At 52.6% G+C, this 14,771-nt stretch overlaps 1 protein-coding gene across 6 annotated transcripts in view; it reads right to left on the bottom strand.

Annotated features, from left to right (window-relative positions):
- KATNIP (katanin interacting protein) overlaps window positions 1-14,771 on the bottom strand; it is a 187,450-nt gene that overhangs the window by 64,960 nt on the left and 107,719 nt on the right. For all 6 annotated transcript variants that reach the window (XR_003610397.2, XM_028109842.2, XM_028109841.2 and 3 more), the window contains 5 exons: window positions 10,315-10,487; window positions 9,459-9,524; window positions 8,064-8,188; window positions 6,601-6,703; window positions 2,278-2,493 (listed from right to left, as the gene is read on the bottom strand). Coding sequence is in view for 5 of the 6 variants with exons in the window: in XM_028109842.2 (XP_027965643.2) it covers window positions 2,278-2,493; window positions 6,601-6,703; window positions 8,064-8,188; window positions 9,459-9,524; window positions 10,315-10,487 (683 nt within the window). In the remaining variant the exon portion in view is untranslated. The remainder of the gene's footprint in view (window positions 1-2,277; window positions 2,494-6,600; window positions 6,704-8,063; window positions 8,189-9,458; window positions 9,525-10,314; window positions 10,488-14,771) is intronic.

Raw genomic sequence — 14,771 nt, 5'->3', positions numbered from 1 at the left:
ATTTCTAAGTGTACTGGGAAGTCATGGCCAGGGTTTTAAGTAGGGGAGGGGTGCAGGCTGACATCTGTAAAAGATCACTTTTGATCCAGAATAGAAAATGGAGCGGAAGGGGCCGGAAGAGAAGACAATGAGACAGGAGGCCATTTAATAGTGCCCTCGAGAGGGAACAGTGCACTGATCAGACTTGGGGGCCACCAGGGAAATGGAGAGAAGGCGCCAGACTCAGGCTCCATTTGGGAGGAAGAATCAGCAGGACTTGCTGGGGTCCTGGAAGGTGGCAGGATGAGGTTGGGGAAGTTCAGAAAGACTCTTAGGAGATGGGCTTGGCAGCAGACAGGACCACAGTGCCATTGACTGGGCACAGGAATGTTGCAGGAGGGAGAGATGTGGGTGGGGCCAGGGAATGAACCCTTAGGATTTACATCTCCAAAGTCTGAGGTGTCCAGTAGGCATCCGAGGAGAGATGTTGAGCAGGAAGTGGCAGGAATTCAGAGAAGCAGGCGGGCCTTGGTGTATCCATTTGGAATCATCTTGAAGCCATGGGCCTGGGCAAGGCCAATAAGAGAGATGGTGTGGACGCAGACAGGAGGAGGGTTTGCACCGAGCATGGGGCACCCCCACATCTTCTGGCAGCCCCCGTTCTCTTCCACTGAAGCGACTTCTCTTTCAAACCCTGACTGCACTTCCAGATACCTCCTGGTGAGACTGCAGCCAAGCTCCCTGACTCCACGGCCGTGTGGCTGGGGCAAGTCACCTGTCCTCCCTGAGACGTGGTTTCCCATTTAGCAGACGTGGAGAGGAACTCGAGGTTCCTGTGAGGATCACCTGAGGGATGTCTGTGGCCCTGGTCTGTGTGCTGTGGGTCTTCAATCGACCCCAGTGAGACTGGGTGGTCCTGAGAGGCAGTTATGTGCTGGCGGTCCCAGGCCCAGTAACAGGACGACCATCGGGGAGACCCCGTGCCAGGGCGGCAGGGGGCATACAGCCAGCACACGGCTGGGCCCAGAGATCTGGCAGCCCAGGGGGAGATGGCTGCCTCTTGTCCCAACCTCGGGGCCCCAAATTTAAAACCCCGACCCGACCAGAACCATGGGCCCCATTCCTCCCTGCTGTCATGTGGCAAAGCTCACCAGCCTCTGCTGAACAGAGGAAAAGGAAAAATCATCCTGAGAATTGGCCCTGATCAAATCCAATGATGCTTTTTATTGCCCTGGTAGGCTCTGTTCTGTATACAGCGGGCTTCCAGAATGCCACTGCTCTGGACAAGGGTGGGGTGGGATGGTGAGGGCCGCTCTAAGCCCCTGCAGCACACACATGGGCGCCTACAGACTTGAAGCAGGAAGCAGAGAAGGAAATGCAAGTCCAGAGCCTCCCAGCAGCCATGACCTATGGGACCTGTTTCTTTCAAGGTCACAGAGCTGTTGATCTTAGAGGGCTGTCACTACCCAGTCTAACCCTGTGGATGGGTGGTGTTTCTCAGCTATCTAGCATCTCCCCTGCCTTCCTTTTGGTAACAACGCTGAACTTCTCCAGGGAGAATTCCCTCCCTGCACCACTGCGGCATCTCAGTGTAACCGGCATTAAGGTGCCCACCTTCCTAGCCAGGCTGGCCAGCAGCCCTTCCTCTCCTGGGACGGTGGGTCTCCAGCAGAGCGACAGGATGGCAAACCAAAGAACCACCACTGCCTCCCACCCCCCTCAACGAACAACCACTGCCTCCCATTCCCCAAAAAAGACCATGCCCTTGGTGCCCACGCATCCTGGATGCCACCTAGACCCCCAACATGACCGTGGAGGCTGCCCTTTCTGGCCTGCGGGGCAGTCAACCTACCAGATACCCAAAGACTTGCAACAAAGTTCCTTTGTTAGAAATTTGTGGAAGTGAGCCAGACTCCCGTTTCTTTTGCCGACAAACAAGAATCCTATGGACTATCCCCGCCCTCCAATTCTATTTTACAGGAGGCAGAGAAGCTGATTCTCAGAGAAGGCAGGTAAGTTCCCGAAGGCTACAGAGTCAAGACCAGAACGTGGGTCTCTAGAATTGAGGATTTTAAAGCTCCCCTTCCTTGTTTCCTCGTCTTTAAATGGGAACAGTATCTACTTCTTAATCTAATAACAATAACAAATACAATAAGAACTGATGTTTTGGGGGCCCTTTGGAAGAGCCAGGCATGGTGCTAAGCTTCTACAGTTACGTTTGCAGCACTGCCTATCGTGGGCAGAGAAAATGCATCAAAACACAAGGGCAAGTCTCACTCCGGTACCGCCTCCACTTACAGCTAAGTTCCGATTGACCAGGTGGCCCAGGTCCCCGGGTGTGTCCGTGGTCCGGATATTCACGTCATGGGGCGACACATAAAGCTTTGTGTTGTGCAGGTCAAAGAACTCCACTTCCGTGAGCCCCACCCGGGACGCGTGGCCCCAGTTGGACAGGATTTCCAAGGTCACATAGACGGCATCTTTGATGTCTCCGCCTTTTGTTCTCGATTTGGCCTTAATGAAGAGAAAAAGAATGCCAAAGAATCAAAACAGGACAGATAGGCTGGATTCAGCTTACCACGAAGCAACAAGTTAATTTAGCCACTCAGGGCCTCAGTTTCCCCATCCGTACAAGGAGGGTAGGAATAGCACCCATTACATATGGTTATTACCAAGATTAAAAGAGCTCCTATTTGTAAAGGACTTAAAACATAGTTACTGGGGGCGCCTGGGTGGCTCAGTTAGTTAAGTGTCTGCCTTTGGCCCAGGTCATGATCCCAGGGTTCTGGGATCGAGCCCCGCTTTGGGCTCCCTGCTCAGGGGGGAGCCTGCTTCTCCCTCGCCCTCTGCCCGCCCCCCCACCGGCTTGTGCTCTCTCTCACACTCTCTCTCTCAAATAAATAAAATCTTAAAAAAAAAGACATAGTTACTGTGAAACCCCAGCAGTTAGTATTTTCCGTAAGAGTCTGCAAATCGCAAAAAATGTCTAAAAGGCATCAGATTCTGCCTGAACGTGCTCTTCTCTCCCCCATTCCCGCGCGTTCGTGAATTGGGGAAGGTATTACAGGCTAAATTATGTCCCCCGAAAATTCAGATGCTAACACCCTAACCCCAGTGCCTCAGAATGTAACTATTACTTGGAGACAGGGACTTTAAAGAGGTAACTAAGGTAAAAGGAGGCCGTGAGGGTGGGCCCAAATCCAGTCTGACCCATGTCCTTACAAAAACGGGAGAGCTGTTCAAGAGACACACCAGGGGTGTGCATGCTCAGAGAAAGGCTGCGTGAGGACACAGCTGGAGGACGGCCATCTGCAAGGCAGGAGGAGAGGCCTTGGCAGAAACCACACCTGCTGACACCTTGATCTTGGACTTCAGCCCGCAGAACTGTGAGAAAATACATCTCTGTGGCTTAGGTCACCCCATCTGCAGTGCGTGGTTACGGCCGCCCTAGCAAATGAATTCGGTCAGTAACAAAGGACCCTGGCCAAGCCACCTGACGTTCCTCAGCCTGGTTGGGAAACAGGACATGATGACACCAGCTCTCTGGCAATCCTGTCACGGAGACTAAGGCAGGTACAGACACCGGGGAAGGCCCTGTCATGCGTCCTGGCCCCCCCATGCGCTCCCTAAGGGTCCACTTCGAGCAATTTTTCCCCTCGCTGATTTGAGTGCTGCCTCCTTCGTGGGTAGGCTGCCTGGTCCCAGGCTGCGTGAATGCCATCAATAAACAGCCATGCTGCGGAATGGCCTCCTGAGGCCCCTTCGGGCCCTGACTGCAGTGCTGGTCGCCATGGATCAGTCGCTCATAAAATGGTGCATTCCCCGCGTGCACATGCCCTCTGTTAATTAGCACTGGTAATCTGCAATGGTTCTGTGAGCAGGGAGTTGAGCAAATGAACAGCAACTGTTCCCTACTTATTTTTTTAATTAATAGCCAGCGAGACGTGCTATCGCTTGCCGCGTGTGTTTGGAAACGCCTTGATTGCTACGATGGGGATGGGGATGGGGAGGGAGGGAGGGAGGTCAGCTCTCAGCTCTCAGGAGGAACACAGGGCCGGCTTTTATTAGCAGAGTCTACTGCGTCCTTCTCCTCTGCCGCGGGGCTGCATGTGGCCCTAGCCAGGCCCTCTCTGCTCCCCTGGGCCTGAGTCCCAGGTGTGCAGGACAAGGAGGACCCTCAGCCCCCCGCGACTGGGAGGTAGACGAGCTGGGGCTGGTGAGGGGTGCTGCACTGCCAGGTGAGGGGGGTGGGAGGTGGGAGGAGGTGGCACCGTTCACCTTGGCTGGTGGCAGCAGGGAGGAGAGGCCTCAGCAGAAACCACAGGGAGGAGGCCCAGATGGGTGGCAAGCTGCCTTGCAGAGGGGCTGCTGGATCTCACACCCCATGCAATTTAAAACGTGTGAAGTCCTGCAGCGGGACTTGGAAATGAAGAAGCTGAAGGGTCTATTAGCTAAGGAAGTGTCACAACTTGCCAGTGTTGCGATTCAATGGCTTCGGCCGCTTCTGAATCGCTTGCTTTAGGATCCCTTGTGGGCGTCCAAGGTAAACGCTGGTTGGGCAGCTCCTGGTCTCCAGCGTTCACGGCCCCCTCCCCCTCTCTCACCAAGAATGTCTAATTTTCCTGTGGGAAGTCACCCCTTCTCTTTCCTCAGCCATGAGGGTGGTCCTAGAGGGGGATGGACCCCTTCCCACCCCGAGGAGGAGCCTGACTGGTCCAATGAAGCAGTGTGGCTGGTCCCCTGAGCCACCAGGAGGGGGTGGCTCAGTGACGGGCATGTGACCTACTCTCAGGTCTGTGCGTGGAAGAAATGCTCTTCTCTCCTGACTATAGGGCTTGAGGGGATGAGGTCAAGAGGTGGGGACTACTGGAGCTACTGAGGGGTCCCAGGGAGGCAGCAGAGCTGGGCCTGGGGGCTGAGGTGGGGACAGAGCTGAGATGGTGGAGACACAGCGTGAGCTGCTGGATTAAGCTCTACCTGGTCAACTGTGGCATTTATTACAAGGGTCTATCATTTCCTTCCCTTTGTTGGATAATTCAATTTGCCCTGGGTTTTCTGTTTGCTATAAGGAGACTCGATCAATCCAGGCTCTTTTTAATGTGGCTCAAGTTTTATCACACTTAGGATCTTCATGGCTAAGAAAGCAACTATTCCATGCAGGGGACGTGGGGGGGCGGTAAAGTTTTGAATTTTCTCGATTTTTCTAGATGTCAAACTTTCAACTGATAATTTGCTAGCTCCTCCTCGCTGTGTGCCAGGCACTGAGGTGCCTACCCTCATAAAACTCTTCTAGTCTAGCCTCATGGCAGCCCGTGGTTGTGGATTATTTACCCAGTGTGACAGCCGCACACTCCCAGGATCAGAGAGCTTAAGACGTTGTCTAAGGTCATGTGCCCTCTAAATGACGGCACCAGACTTGAAGCCGGAACTCCGGTCTAGGCTGGCGTGGGGGTCTTTCTGCTGCCATGGGAGTTTTATGTGTGGCTCTGGGAGGGCTTACATGGCCGATCGAGCGCCTTGGGCAAAGGAAGGCTGAGAAGGATGTGCCAGACACACACCTTCCAACACAAAAGAAATGCGAATCCCCGTTACCCTTCCACCCGGGGGCCACCTTGGCCTTTTGGTTCACGGCTCTGCTGTGTCGACATGTCACACGGCCGTGGCTTTGCACGGTCCCACTCTCACACTGGACTCAATGGACATTAACATCACCTTTTGCAGTTAACTCTATATCCTCGCCATTTTCATCCTGCATAATCGCCATAATGGTAATTCCCTTCCTTTTATACCACTGCATTGTGCTAGTATGTCAGGCCTTCCCGATGAACTCCGTTATCGTGAGACATTCATGTTCTTTCTGGTTCTTTTTTTCTTCCTCATTCTTCCCTACTTCCGATCATTCTGCAACAGACAGCTTTGTGCCTGTAGCTTTTGCTTTCTGTTGAGTGATTTCCTTAGGGTGAGGAAGCGGGATCGCTGCGCTGGGAGGCCTGGCCTTTCTGCTTTTTGAGAGTCCCACCCATTTCCATTGCTGCCAGCAGGATAAGCCTGCTGTGTGTGACCTTGCCAGTCCTAGAGGTTATCATCAAAAAGAATCTGGGAGGGGCGCCTGGGTGGCTCATTCGGTTAAGCTTCTGCCTTCAGCTCAGGTCATGATCCCAGGGTGCTGGGATCCAGTCCTGCATCAGCGGGGAGCCCGCTTCTCCCACTGCCTGATGCTCCCCCTGCTTGTGCTTTCTCTCTTTCTCTCTGACAAATAAATAAATAAATAACATCTTCAAAAAAAATTCTAGAGCTCAGATATCAAGTGGGACATTAAGTTTGCTCTAATCTGCATTTCTTAATGACCAGCGATGCTGGACATTTTCCTCTGGGCTCACATGCTATTTATATTGCCTCTTGTGCGGACAGGCTTCTCTCCGCGGCTACCCCTGACCCCACCCCAGGCCTGTCTGGGGGCTGGGTGGGAGGGGGATGGAGACTTGGGCAGAGAACGTTCAGTTTATGGCTGTCGACCCTCCCCCTCACACAGAGATCGTGGCACCGAGGGGCCCCTCCTCCCTCGGCTTTCAGGTGAGACGCCGAATGCATCTAGAAATCCCTGTAAGTCAACGTTCTCACCTCTGGGTCTGGCACGGGCTCCTTCATTGGTGAAGCAAGGGTGCTGAGCCGGGCAGAGTCGCTTTCGATGGCCTGGAGCACTTTCAGAAGCCTTTGCTGCTGCCTGAAAGGGGATTTTGGTTTAGCAAACGGGCAGTGACAGAGGGTTCACACCAGAGAGCAGGCCCATCAAGGCGACCGCACTGACTTTTCTAGCTCAGAAGAAGTCGCGGTTGAGAAGAGAGTACCCGCCCCGCATACCGCTCAAAGGTGCACACAGGCTGTCCCCCCCGCCACCCCTCCTTTTATAATAACTGGACAACTAGTGATGAGAGAGGAGCCAAGTGGAGGAAACTGTTTGGGGCAAGCTGGCGGCAGACTGGTGAGATGGCTGAGCTGGTGAAGAGGGTGGCAGAGTACGGCCTGCCAGAGCCTGCAAGCTGAGAATGGCTTCTACCTTTCGAAGGGTTGTTAAAACCAACCAACCAACAAGTAAAGTGAAAAGCCTGAAGTATTCGCTATCCGGCCCTTTGCTAAACACCTCTGCTACTCCTGGCCTAGGGACCTACTTCATGCCTCCTGTTTCTGGGGTTTGCAAACGCACCCCACATGTGCTGTTTAAGGCAGAGTACCCTCAAGACCCCAGAGCACCAAGGATCTTGAGGATGAAGAAAGAAGCATTGGGTGATGTGTGTGCTGCCTGTAAACAGAACCGTATCAGATGTAAGATATCCTCAGGCACCAGGCCTTTCCCGTGTAGAGGAACCTGTGGGTTCTTACTCATGGCCGCCGGGGTACACAGCCCTGGTTTCCAGTCTGGGGTCTGCAGACTCTTAGAGGGATGCCTAGCACTGAAAAAGCGCGTGGTCCCAGGCCAGGGCCTCCGCTCAGTGCCTGGCATGCCCTCTCGCCCTGCAGACACCACGGTGCCCAGCACATGGGTGCCAACACATGCTTATAACTATCGGCTCCACCTGGTGCATCTTTCCGAAGATCAACTTTGCCTCAAGACTAGAGGGGAGACTTTGTTTCGAAGAGAAGACCTGACAGTTCCGGTAGCTGCTCCCACACGTTAATGGAACCGAAAGCTGCATTTGAACAAACTTAGCAGAAAACAGAGGTGGAAAGGACACCGCTTTGGGCCACTCTCCCCCTCTCCACGACCCCCCCACAACCACCGCCGACAGCGAGTTCACCACTGTCTGCTGCACGGGGTCCTCTGGTGGAAGCCCCTGTGGGGGGGCGCGATGAAGTCTTACACAGGGTGGACGGAACCGAACCAGCAAAGACACATCAGCTGGAAAGACATCGAGTCAGTTTGGCGCTTTAGGGCCGGAGGGGTTGGGAGGGTATGGGCTAAGGGAGTAGCTTTACGCGGCCTGGGATAACATAGGAGGAGCAAAGAGAAGCCTCGGTTAACAAGATCCTCATGGCTGCATTGCTATGGGGTTCTGGTTTTGTGTTGAAGCCGCCTCGGTAGGTACCTGCTCCCCAAAAGGCCAATTCTGTCAATGGCTTCACTGACGGCTCGAGCTCCCCCTGCTGCCCCGGACGGCTCCTGCGGGCTGGCCATGCTGGTTGTGCTGGTGGCCGCGGCGGCGGTAGGAAGCTGTGGAGGATGGAAACGCTTATTAAGGAGGAAGAGGGACAGAGAGGCTGATGAGATCCAGGATCCCCCACCACGATCTCTGCAAAGGGACAGATATCTCTGTTTCTTATGATCCGGGGGGTGCCAGCAATCGATCTCTTCAATCAGCTACTGAAAAATTTCTCTCATCAAAACCTCTCCCCTTCTTGGTCACACCCCTGCTCTGCTACAAAGTAACCAGACTCCATGGAAGGATTCCAGTGACATCCTTAGGGCCCTTTCATTTTTAATCCTCCTCCTTTGACATTTATCATCTAAACTAGAAATGTGCTCTGCCCTCTATCTGCAAATGATTTTAGTCATTGGAAGCTCTGCGGGTCTGGGGTCAGGTCATCCGGAAAGCGTGCCTATGCGGTGGGCAGTACCACAGACCGATCAGAAATGTCAGCTGGCGACAGAAAGAACAGAACAAGCAGGTGGGACAAAGGAAACCATGACGGTGCTCTGGGGCACTCTCTCCTCCCTTCCCCGCCTCCTCTCCCTTCCCCACTGTCTGTCCCCTACCCTTTGGTGCCCCCCATCCCCACCACCAGTCAGGCTTCTTTCCGCTCCTGGATCAGGCTGGGCTCGCTCCCACTTCACAGCACTCCCCTGTCCCTTCTACCTGCTGTTCCGTGTTGCTGGCTGGTTCCCTAAGACACAGGGCTCGGCTCAAATGGGACCCTCCAAGGGGCTTCCTCGGACCACTCTTTTAGAGAATAGCCACCAACTACAATCTTTTACTGTCATCTCTCTCTGAAGTCACCTGCTGTATTTATGGCTTTATTTGCTTGTCGTTTGCAAGCTCCCTGAGGCCAGGGGCTAATCTGATCTGACTTAGCCACCTCTGTATTCTGAGCACATGACCCAGACCTATGTACAATCTAACAAAGACGTTTCTGGGCGTTGTATTCGTTCACGTCTGAACTCGTTGGGGCTGTCTTTGCTGAGAGAGGCCTAACTGACCTAGGTAGGTCATAATTTATTTATTCAGGATCCTAAGACCTGTTTTTGTGCTGCCTTATCAGGAAATAGAAACGTAACAGGGAATGGAGTCCCCAGGCCTAGGTGAGTTCTGGCTTCCACTCAGAACCTTAGGCAAATTACTCCAACTCGGGTTTCCCCATCCGTGAAATGGGCAGAATGACACCGTGCTCAGGGATCACAGGGGGGAAGCCCTCTGGAGGCTCCTAGGTGCCGTTTGGGGATAGTGGATACAGGGCTTTGTTGTTCTGCTCAAGCCTTCACCAACCTCAGGGCTCCCTTCCTTCCGCTTCAGTAGACTGGTCCACAATTTTGCTGCTGGTTCCTCCACGTCCTAGAATGATGAAATCACATGATCTGAGGTCAGAATAAAACCATCCACTATATACTCTGCACGGGCAGATGAGGGCGCAGAGGCGCAGGCCCCATCATGAGATCCCATAGACACAAACGTCAGGGGCAAAGGACTGAGCTCCAAGAAGACAGACAACAGGTACCGCTCGATGAATGCCCCAAAGGGCAGCCTGTGCTAGAGGCCGGGGAGCGGGTGGTGGTGTGGGATGTGTACCCTGAGGCATATCCACCCTCCAGCTCCCGAAGGGTCTCTTCTCCACCCTGCCACGTATCCTCCTGCTTCTTGAGCAAAGCTGAAGGCGGTGGACACAAACTCAAACACCTGCCAGGCCAGTGAAGTTTCCGGAACAGGTGCAGTGGGGCAGGGACAGGACAACAGGGACCGCTAAGGGCTGCGGAGGCCCGAGGGACTCGTGCTCTGGGGGATGAGGTCTTTCCAGAGCAGCCAGGGCTGTGGTCTACTCCATTCTTTCTCTGAACCACCAGTTTGCAGCCCCTGGTCTAAGGTATCCAGGGCCTGCAGGGAGATCAGCAAGGGTTGGAGGCAAACTGGCATCCACCTTAGGCTTTCAGAAGTAAACAAAGAAGAAGGGGAAGGAAACGGGGAACTTTGGCAGGTCAGGGAGCAATTGTGCATCAAGCACTGGACGTGCAGCTATTGAGTTCAGGGATGCCTACATAACATCTCTCTTTGCAAGTGCTGCTCAGACAAACCACCGGGTCCCAGAGGAGCCTCCTCTCTTGTCCCTCCCCTCTGCCCCTGAACGCACCTGCAGTGGGCTGGTGGGGGGCTCAGCCTTTCTGCTGAGGAGCACCCTCTGCAGGGCTTCGTTCTCCACCTGGATGGCCCTGAGCACGGCTGAGGCATCTTCCTCTCGGTCCTCAGCCTCGTGCACGGGTTTTCGGGTGGCTGAGAGGGGTCTCTCTCGGCGGCTTCCGGGTCCTGCGGGCGGGAAACAAGGGGTGTGCCTTTAGATCGCGTTCTTGGATTGCAGCTCAAAATCTATTGGCCCCGAATTGAGGAACATTCTATAAAACAACTGGCCTGTACTCTCCAAAAATGTCAAGGTCATGCAAAACAAAGAAAAAAAAAAAAAAAGCCTGGAGAGGGATTCCAAATTAAAGGACACTAGGCAGACATGGCAACAGAATGCAGCGTCGGTCCTGGCACTGGATCCTGGGCGGGGGGACACTGGAGTGCAGGACGTTACTGCGGCAAGTGCAGAAACCCCCATATAGTGTGTGGTGTAGATAATAGTATTGTAGTAATGCGAATGCTCCTGAATTTCCTAAGTGTGCTGTGCTAATGGAAAATGAATGCCCCACTCTTAGGAGATACACACTGCAGTGTTCAGGGGTAAAGGTAAAGTTGATGTCTGCAACTTAATTTCAAATGAGTAAAACACACACACACACAGAGTACAAATATAAATCAGTGGGAACAAGGGGCGCCTGGCTGTCTCAGTCGGTTGAGCATGTGATTCTTGATCTTGGCATCATGAGTTCAAGCTCCACATTGGGCCTGAAGCTTACTTTAAAAAAAAAAAAAATCAATCAGTCACTCAATCAACTGGGACAAAATGTTAACAGCCAGTAAGTGGGGCTGGAGGGTATATGGAGGATCATTTGTACTATTCTTGCAACTTTAAATTTGAAATCGTATCTGAATAAAAAGTTGTAAACAATTAACACTCTAACAAAGTACCTAAGCGGAATAATATATGCTATCATGGAGACAGATGGGTGCTTGGGAATATTTTACTTTATTTTGTTTTGTTTTTCCACAGGTAAGAAGAATTGCAAAGACTTTACACCTCAGTTTAAGAAAAAAGCATTGCAATGCTGCGGTCGATTCCAGAAGTTCCAAGGAAAGGACAATTGGTTTTATAACAGAACCCAGTAAGACTGGCTGAATAAAATAAATTACGGTACGCTCACCCAACAGAGGGCTATGCAGCAGAAAAAGAAAAGCATACTAAACTATCTGCAGATAAAACGAAGTGATGCCTTGAATTTGCTTCCTAATCATCTGGGCAGTGGGTGGGGATGTAGATGAAACAACATTGGCCATCAATTCACGATTGCCAAGGCCAGGTGATGGACACAGGGGGGTCACTGTAACACCCTCTCAATTACTTATGTGTGGATTCTTTCAATATTAGAAAAAAAAACTCCATTTTTTTTAAAGATTTATTATTTATTTTGCGAGAGAATGAGAGAGAGAGAGAGAGAGTACATGAGGGGGGGAGGGTCAGAGGGAGACGATGCGGGACTCGATCCCGGGACTCCAAGATCATGACCTGAGCCGAAGGCAGTCGCTTAACCAACTGAGCCACCCAGGCGCCCAAAAAATACTCCATTTAAAAATAGAACTGCTCGAAATGTTTCTATTGGAATGCTTAAAGAGGCTTTTACCTATTGACTTTCATCCCCTCGGCAAATATTTCTGGAGTGCCACCGTGCCAGGTTCTGTCCTCGGCACTGGGGACCCAGCAGTGACGAGAGAGATTGAGAACCCCACCCTTGTAAAGCAGGACAAGCAGCCAGGGGAATAATAAACAAAATAGAGTGTTAGATGTCAGAACATGTTCTGGAAGAACAGGCAAGAGCAGAACAGGCAAGTGTGGAGCTCCAGGGTGATGCTATGTTCCGGGCACCGGCGTGGTGAGACCCGTGGGTGGTGTGTTCACAGAAGAGCCAGGTGCTGCAGGCAGCAGGGCACACAGGCTGAGGGGGCTTGAGTATGGGGGTTGGGGGAGGGCCAGGTCACTCAGAGCCGTGGTGGTCACCACGAGGCCATTACTCTGAGTGAAATGGGGAGCCACTGTAGGCTCTAGAGCAGGGGAGGACTTGACCTGACTTAGGTGCTGAGTCGGGGACCGAATGAAGGGAGGTGGAGGTAAGAGCCAGGAGACTAGGTTTCTAGAAGTTTCTAGCTGCAGACAGGGCCCGTGGGGCGTCCTGACAACGTGGATGTGGCTGGGAGAGAGGATGGGTTGAGCTTTGAGGGCTGTGGGTGGTGCAGGTTTGGGAGCAGAGAGCAGGGGCTCAAGTTCAGACAGACTGGGTCCAAGATGTGATTTGGGCATCCCAGTGCAGCCATTGAGTTGCACGTACACACTTGAGTCTTGAGTTTGGGAGAAGGTCTGCTCCGGAGATGTGAATTCAGCAGAAGCAACTGGATTGTATCATGTAGCAGTAATGTCAAAGATCGTCATTTGAAGCTGGCCTCTAACAAACTGGGAATTCACAGGTGGCCTCTTAGGATCTATACAATAGCATCCTTTGAATACTGAGTACTTGAGTCCATCCATCCAAGTTGAGTACTGGAGATTCCTGGCAGCACTTGACCCTTCCACTATGTTGGTTAGAGTGTTGCATCTGAAGGACTGTTCTAGCAGCAACATCCTGAATGGCATTGGGAGGAGAGGAAAGGAAACACAGCAGCTCCACCAGGTTGGCTTCTGTATGCCAGGCACTGGACTGATGGGAAACCATGGGTTTTTTTATGGGAAAACTAAACTAAAATGAGGGGATATCAGTTTCTCCCAGGCACCCAGGGAGTGGCTGTGAATCTGAATGCCCCGGGCCAGGGGCCCCAGCCCAGCTCCAGCCAACACCTGCCATATAGGGCTACATTCTTAGTATTGTCATTTTTTTTCCCCAAGAAAAGCTAGAATCTGAAATCTATGTGAAATTCCCTGAATTTTAATTTTTCATGGACATATTCTGGTTTTTTAAGAAACCTTACAAAGGCTAAGAGAGCCCGAAGGGCCAGCCTCCCCCAAGGCCACGACAAGTCCAAGCCACTCTCCCAGGAGGGTCAAGGCACCCAAAGGAACCTTGCATGCCTGCGGATGGCTGGCAAGTGGGTTATGTACTGTCTCTTGTCATTGCCCCAGTGCTGCTCCTAGGGACAGAAAGGTAAGGAGCTGCTGGAAAAGTGACCCAGGATTCTGCTCATTCCCAGTCAAGGCCATTTTATAGTCTTCCTTGTTGGCCCTTCTTATCAGGGACTTGGTCTGCTCTGCAACGGGGCAGGGGGAGGGCAGAGGGAATGAGAAGGTAAAACAAATACCCAAACACAGAGCAGAAAGGAGGATTGGAAGCAGCTCAGCTTAACAGGCTGATGAGGGCAGGGATCCTTAGTGGTGTGGAAATGCGGGTGAGTAAAAGGGATGCAGAGGGCCATAATGGGCTCAGGTCCTGGGAGTGGCTGGGGGGACAGGGACAGGGAGGAGGAGTGAAAAGAAGCTAAAGGACCTGGTCTTGAGCTACACCGAAGCTGGAACAGAAAAATCCACACCCTCTCCCCAAGGGTGGCTGAGGCAGAAATGGGTTCCCAGCAAGGCAAAGGTACTAATGACACAGGCTCTCAACCTTCACTAGGCTGTGGAATGGCACGCCCCCCTGCCTCACAGACCTCACAGTCATGGGGCAGAGATAGACGCGGATCAGGCAGGTGCACACTGGATCTACCGGCAGGTGGAGACAAGCGCTACAAGAAACAAAGCAGGGTAAAGGCCAGAGATGACCCAGGGAAAGGGACACTCTTTGAGACACTTGGTTAGGGAAGGTGACATCTGAGTGGAGACCTGAAGGCAGTGAGCCCTGTGTATACCCACATGGGGAGGCTGTTCCAGGCCAAGGGAACAGCAGATGCCAAGGCCCTGAGGTGGGTGGGGCTTGGCAGATGAAGAATGGCAAGGCAGGCTGGAGTGGGCAGGAGGGTGGAGAGGTCTCGGGCTCCATTCTCGTGTGGTCTCAAGGCCACATCAGCCCAACAGGCCTCATGCTACTACCCTGGCACCTGGCATGATGATTTCTGTCCAAGGGATGTACGGAAAATGATTTTCACCCCAAACCTTGTCAATCTTGGGTTTTGTGAATTTCACTAACGCATACTGTTTCCTCCACCATCTGCAGGAAAGCAGAGCTGAAAAATTCAAGGCCCCTTCTGATCCTATAGGTGATTCTATAAATATGGGACTGAGGTCATGTGTTAAGCTAAACACATGTGCTCATGCTCCGATGTGGGAAGGGGCGCAAACCCCGTGTTGATGGAAGGCTCAGGCAGCGCCAGGACCAGCAGAACCCGCAATTCATGAGCTCCTTCTCCATTTCCCACATGGAGCATGTATAGAGTCACTCTAAAAAGAGCTGGGTGGCGACCCCTGCCTTTTTTACCATCTTTCTGTGGGCAAATGACCTGCTCTCTGGTGCCTCA

The sequence above is a fragment of the Eumetopias jubatus genome, unplaced genomic scaffold (assembly GCF_037043125.1).
Source record: "Eumetopias jubatus isolate StellerSeaLion01/CBP00866 unplaced genomic scaffold, mEumJub1_p1.0 scaffold_12, whole genome shotgun sequence".
NCBI classification, from domain to species: Eukaryota; Metazoa; Chordata; class Mammalia; order Carnivora; family Otariidae; genus Eumetopias; species Eumetopias jubatus.
This window is presented reverse-complemented; position numbering and strand designations above follow the sequence as displayed.